Source organism: Protomyctophum bolini (genome assembly GCF_963924005.1).
Source record: "Protomyctophum bolini genome assembly, chromosome: 8".
NCBI lineage: Eukaryota > Metazoa > Chordata > Actinopteri > Myctophiformes > Myctophidae > Protomyctophum > Protomyctophum bolini.
The window spans coordinates 7464480-7481334 of NC_137869.1; the positions used below are offsets into that span (position 1 = coordinate 7464480).

General features: G+C 43.8%; 1 protein-coding gene across 3 annotated transcripts in view; it reads left to right on the plus strand.

The window, feature by feature from the left end:
* The window catches only part of atp13a3 (ATPase 13A3), a 68674-nt gene that overhangs the window by 44211 nt on the left and 7608 nt on the right, over positions 1-16855 (plus strand). For 2 of the 3 annotated variants that reach the window (XR_013964539.1, XM_080770943.1), the window contains exons 18-33: positions 353-370; positions 768-921; positions 1577-1697; positions 4044-4168; positions 5497-5657; positions 6473-6604; positions 7071-7150; positions 7937-7979; positions 8518-8627; positions 9451-9547; positions 10524-10596; positions 11475-11652; positions 12643-12830; positions 14663-14751; positions 15392-15472; positions 16573-16674. Coding sequence is in view for 2 of the 3 variants with exons in the window: in XM_080770943.1 (XP_080627069.1) it covers positions 353-370; positions 768-921; positions 1577-1697; positions 4044-4168; positions 5497-5657; positions 6473-6604; positions 7071-7150; positions 7937-7979; positions 8518-8627; positions 9451-9547; positions 10524-10596; positions 11475-11652; positions 12643-12830; positions 14663-14751; positions 15392-15472; positions 16573-16674 (1752 nt within the window). In the remaining variant the exon portion in view is untranslated. The remainder of the gene's footprint in view (positions 1-352; positions 371-767; positions 922-1576; positions 1698-4043; positions 4169-5496; positions 5658-6472; positions 6605-7070; positions 7151-7936; positions 7980-8517; positions 8628-9450; positions 9548-10523; positions 10597-11474; positions 11653-12642; positions 12831-14662; positions 14752-15391; positions 15473-16572; positions 16675-16855) is intronic. The other variant, XM_080770944.1, reaches the window with a different exon arrangement.

The window sequence follows — 16855 nt, forward strand, 5'->3', positions numbered from 1 at the left end:
GGACTGCATTTATTTGGCACTTTTTCTCCAAAGCGCTTCACGATGCATTTCACATTCACAGAGGAAACCATGCACGGCACCGACCTGATCATCAGGAGTTAGTGGTTCAGTTTCTTGTAAGTCAAGTCAAGTAAAGACAAGAGTATTTATTCACCCTCCATAAAATTCAAGCTTACTTCAATGCAGCAGTTTCACCGAAAGAACAGGCACGCCAACGAGCATGCCAATCTTTTGGATGACCTCGACTCTAAGGCCAGGTCATGTCACAGACAGCACAGCACTAGGTTTTGCTTATTAGACCAAAATGTTACATCACTTTCTCATCACATGCTCTCTTCTCGTGTCATTCCAGGAACTGTACGAGCTGTCGGTAAGTGTCCCACTTCCTTTTGTTGACAATGTTCCACAAAGTTGTCCTTATTTCTGTTCTCGTGAGCTGGCCTGGTTAAGGATTTGAAACCTTAAGACTAGACAAACTTGTTTAACCTTTTGGGCAAACTCAGTTCTGGGAACTACTTTTCAATTCTTCTTCTTTATGGGATGAGCAAATCTCCTGGTGCTTCAACTAGACAATGATGTTGTCTCAGCAATTGGAATTGATTGCATATTAAATTGCATTAAGTGCAAATGCTGTTGAAAAGTTTCTTAATTACGTTTATTAATGGGAAAACACAACGTTTCAGTCTATGGGACCTTCATCTGAATATCTTTATGAAACTGAAATTAAAAGTGCAATTAAAGTGTATGTTATGGTGTGTTGTGTGCAGTCGGCGTACGAGATTGGAATTGTGCGTCAGTTCCCCTTCTCCTCGGCGTCCCAGAGGATGAGTGTGGTCGCTCGCCTGTTGGGAGAGAAACGCATGGATGCGTATCTGAAGGGAGCGCCAGAAGTGGTGGCCAGTCTCTGCAAGAAGGAGACAGGTGAGACGTCAACACAACTGTCATGTTGGGTTTTTTGTTGCTATTCTTTGTTTCCATTTTGTTATGCCAATTCCCTCTTGAAATTGTGTCCCTTGTCAATTGGTTGGTTCATTAGAGACGGTACTGTAGGCAAGAACATTCCGATACATGTGTAGATTGAGTACTAACATGCTAAGGACAGAAGGGGTTACTACCCGTCTTACGTTTCTACCCATTCAGCTATGGGGCCATCATCATGCACAAGCACAGCTATCCTCAACATTACAACCTCTTGTGATCATCTTGTTTGTTTCCATTGTTACCGTTGTTGTGCGAAAAGGCATCAACTCACAGAAACGATCTGCTTCTTTTTTTCTTTTATTCCACTTCATTCTTTCAGGTGTGTCTGTCATGTTGATGTTGTTTTTCCGTCAGCTTCCCCTTCATAAATAGCCTCCGGAGAGGAGTATTTACCTGCATGACTGGGTCTATAATTCCGGGCCTCTCTCTATGTCTCTCTCCAGTACCATGACTGGGTCTATAATTCCGGGCCTCTCTCTATGTCTCTCTCCAGTACCATGACTGGGTCTATAATTCCGGGCCTCTCTCTATGTCTCTCTCCAGTACCATGACTGGGTCTATAATTCCAGGCCTCTCTCTCTATGTCTCTCTCCAGTACCGGAGGACTTTGCAGAGGTTCTGGAGGACTACACCAAGCAGGGCTTCAGGGTCATCGCCCTCGCACACCGCCGCCTGGAGTCCAAACTCACCTGGCACAAAGTCCAGAACATCAACAGGTATCACAGCTGCCCCTCCCTCGCCCCAGTTCAGTGTCACCCTGTTACATGTTGTCACTGCCGGGTGACAAAAAACATTACTTTTCAGGAAATGGATCCAACGTAGTTATTTTATTACAAGCCCTTGGTAATACTTTTCATTGGTTAAATATTTATTTAACCCATTCTTACCTGAGATCAGATTCATACGAGGTTTCCACTGGACACACACTGGTCTGTTTAACCCATTCTGACCTGAGATCAGATTCTAAAAATGTCAGTCGTTCTTCGATTTTTCCAAAAATAGCAGACCTACAAGCTCGTAGCGCGCCACTCGGTGGCGCGCTATGAGCTTGTAGATCTGCTATTTTTCAATAGCTAAAGCATAACATAGTGCTAACACCAGAATGGGTTCCCGGCCAGAATGGGCCGGGAACACACAGACAGACTTAACCACGTTAATACCCTATTTTGGGTGTGTCATAGATGAGGCGAGAAATAGAAGAAGAGGAAGAGACTCCATCTTGTGTCATTGTGTGCCTAGTTGGTTGGCTATTTTTAACAAACATTGTTATACAGTGTATGCCCGAGTATATAATAGGTCATTCATTAGTTATGAAAGAAAGAAAGAGGTTGCACAGTAGTCACACCTTGCAGCAGTTCAAAGCAGGGCAGGGCTCAGAGGCTTAGTTGAGACTTAAATATTTGCGATTTGCAACAGAATCCCCAAAAGTAGTTTGCAACCTTATAAACACTGAACAGTTCCAATCAATGACCGATTGTTGTTTCTATGGCAATGGTATTGAAACAGTCCCTCCGGGATGTGAGATATAAACAGCATAAAACAGGGCCAGTGACATTCCACATCAATGCAAAGAGCAGGCATTTTGAACCTATTTGATTATATTTTGTATATGGTATATATTATATTGTATACTCTGACAGTATACAAACTATTTCTCTCGTTCACTCACTCTGTTTCTCTCTTGCTCTGTGTCAGAGGTAGGTGTGTGCTGTACATTTAAAAAAGACAGACCGACATGCATCACTAGAGTGTGTGTGTGTGTGTGTGTGTGTGTGTGTGTGTGTGTGTGTGTGTGTGTGAGAGAGAGAGAGATGATGTGTGCAAACGTGTGTGTGTGTGTGTGTGTGTGTGTGTGTGTAAATAACGGCAGATTGAAACAGGGTAATGCTTCAAAGAGATTGATGAGCTGGTCTTGCCTCTGTCCAGAACGCTGTCATGTAATCTGTGTTTACAGCGTGCGCATGAGCGACCCCCGGGAGCTGTACACGCCTCACTTGGCGCTGTTTGGTTCTAATGTTTGATACCTTCTGAAACGTTGAATGTCCTGCTACTCAATGAGCCAACATGAGCTGACCTGCAACGTTTTTGTTGTGTTCCAAATTATTAAGCAATAATACACGAGAGGGTGTGCTTTATCATGATTATTGGCACAGTCCAGTGATGCAATGAGGCTTCAGCCAAGTTTCACATGCGTCACTGAAGTGCCAATAATCACCATAAAGCACACCCTCGAGTGTAATATTGCAATACAACAGTTTACCCTTCAAAAAAAACATGTTAACTACATTTTATTGTAACTAAGATATTCAATAGAAAATAGAAATTCATATTCATTTAATGCCAGATTTAGATACTACGACCACAAATGTCCCATGCAAACTGCTAGCCAGTATAGTCACTCAGCCGGCTCTGCTCTGCGAGTCTCCGTCTCATCAGCACAGCTGATTTTTGAGTGGTGCAACCACTCCTACAACCAGCAATGTCCGTGTATATCATGTATCATGTATCATCAGTCATCATGAGCACAAGTGGTGTGCATGCTTGAAATTGGAACGAGAGAAGTATGTGACATGGCTGCCACCTGCTGGACGCAAATCCAACTTCTGACTGTCTAGGTTCGCTAAAGAAGGAAAGGCCGAGCCAAAATAATAATGAAAAAATAGTTCTCAGCGACGAGGATCCATAATAAAGCTAATCTGACGGATCAGAGAGAGAGAGAGAGAGAGAGAGAAGGGGGGGAGAGAGGGGAGTTGCACCGCTCGGTTCACACAGGTGTGATTTTTATGTTTTGATTAGGTGTGCCGTCATGCTCGTTTTCGTTTAAAGTAAGGGAAGAAAGATGGCTATTTCAACCAATCGGATAGCTTCCTCGAAACTACCCGTTGTATAATCATTGGTGTAAACTGAGCTCAACTCGTATCGGAGCTCTCGCCCTCAATTATTGAGGGCACGGGCTAGGGTGATTTCTATTGAGGGCACAGGCTAGGGTGGTTTCTATTGAGGGCACAGGCTAGGGTGGTTTTTATTGAGCCTGATGAGTGACTGTGTGTCCATCATGCCAGGGACCACATTGAGACCAACATGGAGTTCCTGGGCCTGATCGTCATGCAGAACAAACTGAAGGCAGAGACTCCAGCGGTTCTGCAGGACCTCCGCAGAGCCAATATCCGCACCGTCATGGTTACTGGTGAGCAGCGCACGCACACACACACACACACACACACACACACACACACTACTGTACCTCTATAGTGAGCAAACGTCAACACAATCATGGTCAATGCTGAAAATATACACAGACGACACACACACACACAGACCACGCTACAAACACACAACCTCTGTTTCTCGCTGGGAGTGTTGCTTGCTTGGAGCTCTGAGGCTCTTCTCAGGATCATTCTTAGTGTTTATTCAGCTATTCCTGGAATCTCGATTAATAAAGTTCTCTGAAACTCGGCTTAAGCTCCTTAAGTCCACCTAATGCCTCTCTCTCTCTCGCTCTCTCTCTCTCTCTCTCTCTCTCTCTCTCTGTCACTTGATTTTATTGTATTTCTTTTGCCATTTATTTTTTTCTTCTCACTCATTTTCCTCTTAGTGTCTCCCCCTCTCTTTCCTCAATCCCCCACCTATCCCTGTAGTCGACCCAATTTAAACCGCATCAGAGTGCCAGGTCTCTCCTCATGCGATACACACAGTCTCTCCTCACGCCACACACACACACACACACACACACACACACACACACACACACACACGTCTAGGACGTTGCTGTGGGCTGACTGAAGGCTTCCACGACAGTGGTCTCTGCGGTGTTTTCCTAAATCTGGTTAGACTACTTTCTATCCCAGAGACAATCCCTCCGTGATTCTGGTGATCCAAATCAATAACAACAGTAGATCCCAGTGCTGTACACTCAAATAATAACGAAAACCTCAAAACAATGCAATAAAAACACACAAAGACCATTTTAAATGACATGGGCAGAAACCTTGTATCTCTCAATGAGCTCACAATGCGTCATGTGAGCTTGTAAACCGGCGATTTTCACTATTTTATACAGGATGCTACTCAGCGATCTTGGTGGAAGGTGTCTTTGTAAAATGTCAGAGATGCTGGAGAGATGTTGGAGCTGCAGTAGCACTGCAGTAGCATTATGTTATGTTTTAGCTATTGAAAAATAGCAGATCTACAAGCTCATAGAGCATTGTAGGTCTGCTATTTTTGAAAAATCGAAGAACGACTGACATAGAAACATAGCTTTTTCAGAAAACTGTCATTTTCAAACGGACATTTTTAGAATCTGATCTCAGGTCAAAATGGGTTCAAATCAAAGGCCATGATGGTAGTCAGCAGCACAGTACCACAGAGTACCACAGTACAGTACCACAGAGTACCACAGAGTACCACAGTACAGTACCACAGAGTACCACAGAGTACCACAGTACAGTACCACAGTACAGTACCACAGAACAGTACCACAGTAGTCACACCTTTCTCTCCTTTCTGCCCGTGCAGGGGACAACATGCTGACCGCCATCTCCGTGGCCAGAGACTGTGGGATGATCCCTCCCCAGGACACGGTCATCATCGCTGACGCCCTGCCCCCCCGAGACGGACAGTCTGCCAAGATCACCTGGAGATACGCTGACAAGCCCGGCAAGACGCCACGCCTGGAGGTGAGGAAGCGTGTGAAGGTCATATACTCATATATTGTTTTTTTTATTATTTTAACTTTTTTTTGTGTGGTTGCAGCAACCCGACTTTTTTATAGAGCAACCCCAAAACGTTTCTGCCCTGTGGGTCAATACATCATCATCATACTGTACATAGCAACCAAACTTAAAGTTTTTTATTTTTATTTCAGATACAATGGGCTATATATATATATATACCGTATGCACACAGAACAACTCTTCCTACTTCTGGGTCACTTCCCTACTCATTTGGAACTCGCTCTGGGACACCCACTGGTGTTGCAGAGTGTTTCCAGTGATCTAACGCGCTCAATAGTGGCACCATGACTCTGATGGCAATCAGATAGGACTTTTCTGTTTGGATGTATTGGCTGTCAAGGCCAGGAAGTAGTTTTTTGCCGCTCAGTAGGCATTCCCCCATAACTTGGGGGTATGATGATGATGGCAGTCAGGGCACGCGCGACCTGCATACCCTCTGTTGAGAAGTGGAGAGGAATGACCATGACGAGAGGTTGACATGTCAACACTGGTCCATAATTCAGGTCGTATCTTCAGAGGAATGACCATGACAAGAGGTTGACATGTCAACACTGGTCCATAATTCAGGTCGTATCTTCACACAGAGAGGAATGACCATGACCAGAGGTTGACAACTTGACTTATCAACACTGGTCCATAATTCAGGTTGTATCTTCAGAGGAATGACCATGACAAGAGGTTGACATGTCAACACTGGTCCATAATTCAGGTCGTATCTTCACACAGCTCTCCTTGGCTCCCTAATCTGTCCCCGACAGGAAGTGTCCATCAGCCTGGAGGACGTGTGTCATGTGGACGAGTCCAAGGCTCAGCAGCAGCACTACCACTTTGCCATGAGCGGGAAGTCCTTCGCCATCATCGCAGAACACTTCCCCGACATGCTCCAGAAGGTAGGGGGGACCACAAACACTGTAACACACACATTTAAATCATTACAGACATGCTCCAGAAGGTAGGGGGGGCAGGGGGACCACAAACACTGTAACACACACATTTAAATCATTACAGACATGCTCCAGAAGGTAGGGGGGGCAGGGGGACCACAAACACTGTAACACACACATTTAAATCATTACAGACATGCTCCAGGAGGTAGGGGGGGCAGTGGGACCACAAACACTGTAAGACACACATTTAAATCATTACAGTAGAGGCTGTTCTAGGAGCCTTACATTTTTTTTTCAAGGGCGCCCTGTTTTCTTACAGCAAATTACCTTGTGTCAAGTCAAGACAACATACTGTAGAAGTGCATCCCGTGGATGCAGAGGTTGTTGTTTTATTGCATCTCTTAACTATAAACTCCGTTTTGGGATGCAAAATGCACCCTATTTTAATCTCTGGTGTTGTTGTGTGCAGCTGGTCCTCCATGGGACTGTGTTTGCCAGGATGGCCCCTGATCAGAAGACCCAGCTGATTGAAGCACTACAGGGTGTAGAGTGAGTACCACGCTCACTTTTTCTGTTTTCTACTGTTTTTGGTTTTTTTAACGATACTTTAACCATTTCGTCGCAATGCTTGAGGTTTTCATGTTGCGACGTGAAAGGTTTGATTTATATTACTGTGTAGTTCGTATATAGGCTAAGTAATGTGGTCACTGGTCAGGGAGAGAGAAGCCCTCAACCACGTCTTGTTTTTCTGGCTATTCAGCACTTGAAGACTACTAGCTGGATTGTGATAGAATTTGCTGTGTCCATTAATGCATACTGATTTCTGGGGATTCAATTACCTTTCTGCTAGCGCAACCCTTTTAGGCCAGAATTCCAAAGTGCACATTATTTAATTATTTAAATCAATACATTAATTATCCTAAAATAATACATCCTAATCCAAAATGTAAACTTTTCGCACAAAATATCTCGGATCTATAAAACACATTACAGGATCCTGCCATGTCATATTTTTAGTGCATCATTTTACCATTTTGTTAACCCATTCTGACCGGGTGTTCAGCATCATGTTATGCTTTAGCTATTGAAAAATAGCAGATCTACAAGCTCGTAGCGCGCCACCGAGTGGCGCGCTACGAGCTTGTAGGTCTGCTATTTTTGAAAAATCGAAGAACGACTGACATTTTTAGAATCTGATCTCAGGTCAGAATGGGTTCATCAGACCAGTGTGTGTCCAGAGGAAACCTCGTATGAATCTGATCTCAGGTCAGAATGTGTTAAGGTAGCTTTTGCAGTGTGAAGGAACGTGATTATTCTTCCATTATCTCTCTATAGCTACTTCGTGGGCATGTGTGGGGACGGCGCCAATGACTGTGGAGTAAGTATGCTACAGTACATCTTCAAGCTTGGTTTGTACTTTGTTGCATTCATTGTTGAGCATGTCATACTTCACAAATGTAACCTGCAAATTAGTACATTAGGGCAGCAGATAGGGTTGTCACAATTATTGTCTCCACCAGGCCGAAGGCATGTGGGGAGAGAGCATGTTTTGCACTCCGTCCGTCCGTCCGTCCAAAAGGGCCGGAATTTGTCATTGACATTTGTGATGATTTGATTGGCTGAGCACGGATTGTGATGTATGATGATAAGAGCGCCCCTCACTTGTGATTATTTTTTATGAAGCCTAAAAGTTAATCATTAATCTCAATTATTTGTGTGACAATTAATCGCCGACCTAAATGTGTAATCGTGACAGCCCTAGCAGCAGAAACATCTTACTTTAATTAATTAATACCAAACAAGTACACTGTAATACAAGACCAGTTCAGTTTTGCACACAACTAGAACCTCTGCTACTGCATGGCTTCTTCTGTGTTGTAACCTGCTGTGTGTGATCCTGTGTTCCTCCTCCCCAGGCTCTGAAGAGGGCTCACGGTGGCATCTCTCTGTCAGAACTGGAGGCCTCGGTGGCCTCTCCGTTCACCTCCAAGTCCCCCAACATCTCCTGTGTTCCCAGCCTCATCAGGTACGTTACTGTCATCGATTTACAACGATTTACAACTTCCTGTGCCCGGGGTTTTCAGCCATTTTTCACCTACCTAAATTTCTGAATATTTTGCGTCGCTCCATTCCGTGTACGAGTGCTCTCAAATGACACGCACGGTTCTTGTAGAATCAAGAAAAAAAAGATGTTCTATACACGACACACTGTTATTGAGAGCTTGCTCCGTGAGCAGGTTTCCATTGGACTGCATTCAAAGTGGAAAGAAGACAGGACTCTTCATGCGCGCGTTCATGTGAAGAAAAAATAAATCTGGTCACGTGATCAACGTGTTCGAGAGCTCACGAAAATCAGCGAAAAACGTTCCATAGGTTAGTGAACAGCGCCCTCCAGTGACAAAACTGGTCAAACACATCATGGGCACAGTTTAGAATATTTACATTTATTATACCTGTTGCCTAGCATCAACCAGCATCAGTTTGCTACTGGGAACAAATGAAGGAAATGATCAGATCTATTGGCATGACAATGAACATAATAATACCCCAATGACCAGACTGCAACAAAACAATGCCCCAAATGTGCTGAAATCTACAGTTTATTCCGCTTACAAACGAGGATCTGGATACTCTAGTAGGAGGACTGGAACCCCCTTTTTTAAATTTACAGTAGGTCAGGATTTAGAAGGCGTTTTTAGAATCTGCCTCAGTCTGGGAAGGGAAAGTATACAATTCAGGTAAAAAAAAAAAGCTTGTCATCATTGTCTTCACGTGCATGATGAAACTGGTAATTGCAATAACACATACATTAATTAATTAATTTATGTTGTCTTCTGTGTTGTCCACAGGGAGGGGCGAGCTGCTCTCATCACTTCCTTCTGTGTGTTCAAGTTCATGGCCCTCTACAGCATCATCCAGTACATCAGTGTCACCCTCCTCTATTCCGTACGTACAGTAACTGCAATAGTCCAACAGTGACAGTCCGATATATCAGATAAACCGAATATCGGGCCGCTATTTTCATCTTATATACCGTAATTTCCGGACTATAAGGCGCACCTGAATATAAGCCGCACCAGCCAAATTTAGGGAAAATCCCAAATATGTACGTATACAAGCCGCACCAGACTATAAGCTGCAGGTGTTTAAATGTTTAATTACCATATGTAAAGGTTTCCGCCTTTTCCATCCTGCCCCCACTATTATACTGATTATATAAAAAGTATTATCATATTAATGTATCATTGTTAAGTTCACTCTGCATATCCACGGGCATAATGGCACGATGATGCCATTACAAAAAATGGGCTAAATCAGGAGAAATGTGTTTAATAAAACACATTAGATAATTGACACGGGTGAAAAATGGGTTACAAAATCGTGGGATAAAAATTATGAGAGAAAATAAAAGTATTATAAAAGTTTAAAATACACGTACCAAAAAAACAACAAGAATAAACCCCAAACATACTCCCTGGTGCTCACAAAACCAAAGGAAGGGACAACCAAGTCTGACAAGGAGACGTACATGAGACTTCATCCCGGATGGGTGTTTGGTTTTGGAGCTTGTGTTGTGTTGTGCCGGAGGATGATGAGTTTGTGGCTGAAAGTGTTCCCCATTCATCCTGGCTTAAGGCACATTGACACCTCGGGGGCAGCATTTTCCGTGTCTTAAGTACCAGGTCTTATTCCCTAACTTGAGTAAACTAAAGACCTGGAGGCGTGATCAATGCCATTTGGCTATTCTGAGTGGCCAAAGAGCATTGATCACGCCTCCAGGTCTTTGGTTTACTCAAGTTAGGGAATAAGACCTGGTACTTAAGACACGCAAAATACAGCCCCTCGTGTTTAACATGTGACAAAGGATGTGTTTCTCTGATACTGTAGACCCTTGACCTCTCTCTTCCCTGTTGGCTGATAGATCCTCAGTAACCTCGGAGACTTCCAGTTCCTCTTCATCGACATCGCCATCATCCTCCTCATCGTGTTCACCAGTAAGTACAAAAAAAGGAAAAGATGCATAGATTGTAACTATGCTCTATAATCTGTAATGTTATAGAGGACTAACTAAACGAGAAAACCCACATCAACAGTGTGTGTGTGTTTGTGTGTGTGTGTGTGTGTGTGTGTGTGTGTGTGTGTACTGTGGCCCGCAAAGGAGTCAAATCCAGCCTGCAACATGTATTGTATCTTTATAGTAACTATCGCGTGTGTGTGTGTGTGTGTGTGTGTGTGTGTGTGTGTGTGTGTGTGTGTGTGTGTGTGTGACTGTGTGTGTGACTGTGACTGTGTGTGTGACTGTGTGTGTGACTGTGTGTGTGTGTGTGTGTGTGTGTGTGTGTGTGTGACTCATCAACCCATCAGTCTGTCCAGGGCCTCATCAAGGCCAGCTCATTTCCCCTCTGTGCAGTCAGTCTGTGTGTCATGTACTCGTGTTTGGGAATAATTACAACATGGAAAGGCAGTTTGCCTCGTCTGACCCATGATCTAAAATTAGTTTTGACGCCCATGGTTTAGAGACATCTTTATTAAGCAAAACTCCATGGATGGATCATCTGTTCACTAAAACGTGTGTTTTTTTTCTTATTGGCCTGAAGACAATTCATCACAAATCAGTGTTATTTGTTTAATCTATTAATAAATACATACATCTAAATGACTATTGAAAAATAGCAGATCTACAAGCTCGTAGCGCGCTATGAGCTTGTAGGTCTGCTATTTTTGAAAAATCGACGACTGACGTAGAAACAGCTTTTTCAGATAACTGTCAGGATGTGGAAGACATTTATAGAATCTCATCTCAGGTCAAAATGGGATAAATTAACATTTCACATTCCGTTCTATTAATTTTCATCATCTACCATCATCCCAGTGAGTCTGAACCCAGCGTGGAAGGAGCTGGTGTCGCGCCGCCCACCCTCGGGCCTGATCTCGGGCCCCCTGCTCTTCTCGGTGCTGACCCAGATCCTCATCTGCCTCGGCTTCCAGATCTTCGCGTTCCTCCTGGTCAAACAGCAGCCGTGGTACGAGGACTGGACGCCGCTCTCAGAGTGAGTTCCATGCAGCGGTTCCCTTTTAGCTTAGCAGAGATGACGTCAGAGGAAAGACACCATATAGCGTTTTAAAATAGTTGTCTGGCTATGCAAGACTATGTAGTAGCCATGTAACGATTCACTCAACTCACCATACGATTTTTCACGATATATTTTTTTTTTAATATATTTTAAAGAAATTAGATTTTTTTTAACTACATTGCAAAAGAAGTAGCATTACTTTTGACAGTGCAGAAACATAATTGCCTTCCTTGATGAGCATCAACGACCATCATCACCTGGGCACAGTCACAGACACACACAGCTCCCCTCTACAGTGCTCTACTACTGAAAGTGACTATCATTTCTCTTCAAAAGCACTTGAATATGACTAAAGCTCACATTTCAAATCACTAACCCCCACTAAACAAATGAAAATATTTTATTTTATTTCAATGAATCGATTCATATCGTCGAGATTAATATCGATATATATCGATATACGATATATCGTTACATGCCTACTATGTAGTGCATTAACAATGCTGTCACAAGCAGTAATTAGGAGCAATTTTAATTAGTGGCATCAGGTATGCTCTTTTGTTTCATCTCAACCTGGATAAATATTGGTGAGGCAGGTTAGAAGGTCACTTTAAATGACCATACATTTACTGATAATAAAGTGAAATGAAATAAATACTCTAAATGTGAATCTCTGTTAACCCATTCTGAACGGGAACCCATAATGGTGTTAGCATCATGTTATGCTTTAGCTATTGAAAAATAGCAGATCTACAAGCTCATAGCGCGCCACCGAGTGGCGCGCTACGAGCTTGTAGGTCTGCTATTTTTGAATAATCGAAGAACGACTGACATTTTTAGAATCTGATCTCAGGTCAGAATGGGTTAATCAGACCAGTGTGTGTCCAGTGGAAACCTCGTATGAATCTGATCTCAGGTCAGAATGGGTTAATGTAACGTCTCCGTCCCGTTGTTCTCTCGGTCCAGTGCCTGTAACGTGTCGTCGTGGTCTCATGACAACGACAACATGTCGGAGAACTCCACCGAGCTGGACGACCACAACATCAAGAACTACGAGAACACCAGCCTCTTCTACGTGTCTTCCTTCCAGTACCTCATCGTGGCCGTCGTCTTCTCCAAGGGCAAGCCCTTCAGACAGCCCACCTACAAGAACTGTAAGTGAATAAGAGCCCTTCAGACAGCCCAGCTACAAGAACTGTAAGTGAATGAGTCCTTCAGACAGCCCAGCTACAAGAACTGTAAGTGAAGTGAATGAGTCCTTCAGACAGCCCAGCTACAAGAACTGTATGTGAATAAGGCCTTCAGACAGCCCAGCTACAAGAACTGTAAGTGAAGTGAATGAGTCCTTCAGACAGCCCAGCTACAAGAACTGTAAGTGAATGAGTCCTTCAGACAGCCCAGCTACAAGAACTGTAAGTGAAGTGAATGAGTCCTTCAGACAGCCCAGCTACAAGAACTGTAAGTGAATAAGCCCTTCAGACAGCCCAGAGAACTGTAAGACAAGACGTTCTCAAACTGTGTCATGCTAAGGACCCTCACAATGAATATGCATTAGTGATTTTGTATGTAATATGTTCATGTACGTACGTATTAGGGAGAATTTGTAGATCGTTATTTTCAGATGGCCGATGGGGTTAGTGGTAAACCCGATTTTGATGATATTTACAGTACATTCTATAATTGACCAATTCTCTGCCTGTGTGTCACTCTGTGGCCGGCATAACTCAGAAATTGTTTGGGAGTTCTTTGACTCCGTGATATCAGCCAGAACTAAGACTGTTAGCAATAGCAGCTTCAGTCGCCAAGACGTTCTTTGATGGACATCTGTGTGTCTTTACGGATAAACATTCTGTTACAATATGCCAGTTCACATGTTTGTACCCTAATAATTAGCCCTTCGCTAAGCCCCACCCACTCCACTCTGCGGTCATTGCGATGGCAAGCTGTCCTTCTCACCCATAGAGATGCATGTTAAATGACGGGATTTCTCCATAATCGATCATTTCAGTAGCAAGAGCTTCAAAATGTCTTCTAGTCCAAACCTAGCTCTGTTCCATAGCTCTAATGCGTTGCATTAGAGCTATGTTACTATCAACTTCCGCCGCTCGCATGAATGCAGACCAGCCTCTACTCTTTGGCGTAAATAAAAAGAACGTTTTTGCTCACCAAAACAAAGGCGGGTTGTGTCAATAGAAAGACTACTTTCCTTAGTGGAAGCACTCTGAGCCCCCCACCACACGTATAAACTACTTTTTTGGCCAAAAAGGGATTTTGTTTCCACCGGAAAAAAAACATTTTTAGTTACTCCGCTTCGCCCTCTACTGATATTGCCCAGAGAACTGCCTCATAGAGAATATTTTTCCTCCGGTGAAAAAAAATCCCTTTTTGGCCAAAAAGTACCGTTTATACCCGCCTTTGTTTTGGTGAGTAGCAAAAACGTTCTTTTTATTTACGCCAAAGAGGAGAGGCTGGTCTGATTTCGATTTGAGATTTAAAATTGTAAGTCCCATAGCCTTACTGCGCAGGGCAGAATCGTAGAAGCAGTAGAAGGCTATGGATCAGAGCTAGTCCAAACCAAGCTTGGCGCGTGTCTCATATGACTCCGGGGTATGCATTGCCAAACAGCAATTCAGACGGACCAACAGTTTTCCGAGAACCACAGATATCTGTGTCCGTCAGCCCACGGGCCTGAGGAGAACAAGCACATTCTCTGTATGTTTCGGCAGATTGACTGGCCAACCCGGCCGTAACCTCAAGTTCAGAAAGCTTAGCAGAGGGAATGCCCTCAAAATGAGGACGTTTTCTTGGAACTGACTTTCAAGGCATTTAGAGTTACGGTATGTTGAGTTACATTTAGGTGAGCGTTGGGGGAATGGATATATTGTCAATGCAAAGCAATGGACCATCCTTAAAACAAGTTTGATAATACGTGTGTGTGTGTGTGTGTGTGTGTGTGTGTGTGTGTGTGTGTGTGTGTGTTTCCCAGGGCCCTTTGTGTTTTGTGCTCTGATCCTGTATGCATTCCTGCTGTTCATCATGTTTTATCCAGTTGCCGCCATTGACGACTTCCTAGAGGTACGTGGACACACACACACGTTTTAGAATCATTCGCAAAAAAAGCAACCGTTTCTCCCAATGTAGTAATTTTCCCCTGTGTAATGCACTGCCAATCCCCACTGTAGGCCTGTGGAGGATGTGTGTATATATAATCACATACTGTAACTGGTTGGAATAACGTGTTCCTTCCACGCGCAACTGTACGTCCAACCAGTGAAACTTCCCCCTGTCAGGCTTGGACTCCTCATGCATGGAAGGAGGCATGAGCTCAGTTCGGTTAGGACCCAGTTGTGGGTCACGGACCGCTTTTTGTGGGTCGCGAGTGAATATCCCCCTCCTTTTTCATACATTAAAAATGTATTAATTAATGTTTTTCCAAATAATTTCATGAATAAAATTTAAACAATCAAAATAAATTCCACAAACGTAACTGTTAAGCGCAAGTGAAAATAGCCAATCTACAAGCATACAACGCGGCACGAATCGCCACGCTGTGAGCTTGTACATCTGCCATTTGCACTAGTTTAGGTCTCGGGGAGACATCTAATTATTTTTTGGTGGGGTCACAGGTTAAAAGGTTTGGGAACCATTGAGGGTTTTAGTGGTCAATGATGCTGTGATGAAAGTATGTATTGATCTCACCGTCATCTCCATCCAGATTGTCTGTGTCCCCTTCGAATGGAGAGTCAAACTCTTAATCGTCATACTCATCAACGCTGCTGTGGCTGTCGTGGTGGAGGTAACTCACACACACACACACACACACACACACACACACATCTAGTTGTTTTTTTCCCACAGTCAATTATTTTGTTCTCCCATGCAGTGTGCTCATCATTTGCTGGACAAGAAGGATCGGTCGTTGAGAGAGTTGATAGTGTATCATGAAAATGATCAAGTCCACATCCTCAGAGACACGGGCTACACAGGCTATTGAATAAACTAAACCATTAATAATGATTTTGTTAAAGGTCTTGGAAGCAGGAACCCATGCCATATGTTTCTGGCCTAATTGCAAATCTTCTTTCCTGAAAAGAATGATCAGAATGCTCACCTGAGTGCTAAGAGCGCTTAGGACATAAATAAGGCCCTTCCTTACAGCTGGCCGCTGGTTCAAATCCCACCCACGGCTCTTTGCTGGCATCCCCTTTTTCTTTCCAGCCCTTCCCGTCTCTGTCTCACTGTTACTATCAGAAATGAACCCAAAAAATATATAATATTTTAAAAAAATCCGTTGACAACTGCTAAATCACCTGTATGATTTAGTCGGCTAGCTCGCTACCCTCCTGCAAATAGTGCAGAATTTGCTGTGCCACTCCCTCCCTCTTTCTTTGAAAGCTCCAAAGCCTTGCTTAGCAGATACTCTAGATGGCGCTGTCTGCCCATGTCAACCCCCTCTGCATAGAGTCTCATGAATTTAAATGGAAAGAAAGTCAAAACAGTGACAGAAATTGCATTTTGCATAACGGAAATCACCCGTTGCATTGTTTCGCAGGAGAAAACCAACCTTCTCTTTCTCACTAATTCTGTTTTGTGTGTTCAGTTTAACTGCTCACTTGTTTGACTCTTTTCACGACTAACGCACACAGCTTGAAATAGGGGAGAAGATGATGACGCACACCCCAAAACCTCATGCACAAAATAACTTCACTTCCTCTCAATCTTCTCCCAGTTTGTGGCATCATCACAAACGGAAAAAAGCAAAGAAAATGGATGTAAACGGACAAAGCCAGACGCAGTGTTAAATCAACTAGTCTCTTTCTGTAATTCTCTCCCCCCCACCTCATGCTCCCCTTCCTCCTTCTCCTCCTCCCTGCCCACTGCGTTGTTACTCCATAGACCTTCGTCCTTGACGTCGTCTTATGGAAGCTTGTGTTCAGCCGAGACAAACAGGGCAGCTATGGGGTCACACCCGCCTCCGCCGCCCTGCCGCCATCACAGGTTGGGACAAAATGACACCTCTTCCTCCTCCCGTTGTTCTTCTTCTTCTTCCTCTCCTTTTTTCAGGCGTTCCCCTCCTTTCTCTCGCCCTCACCCTGTCCTCCTTTCCCTCCTAACCTCACACAGCACCGTGTTCTAACCTCTTAACCAAAAGCATGTGGCCGTCGTCTTCATTTTACCA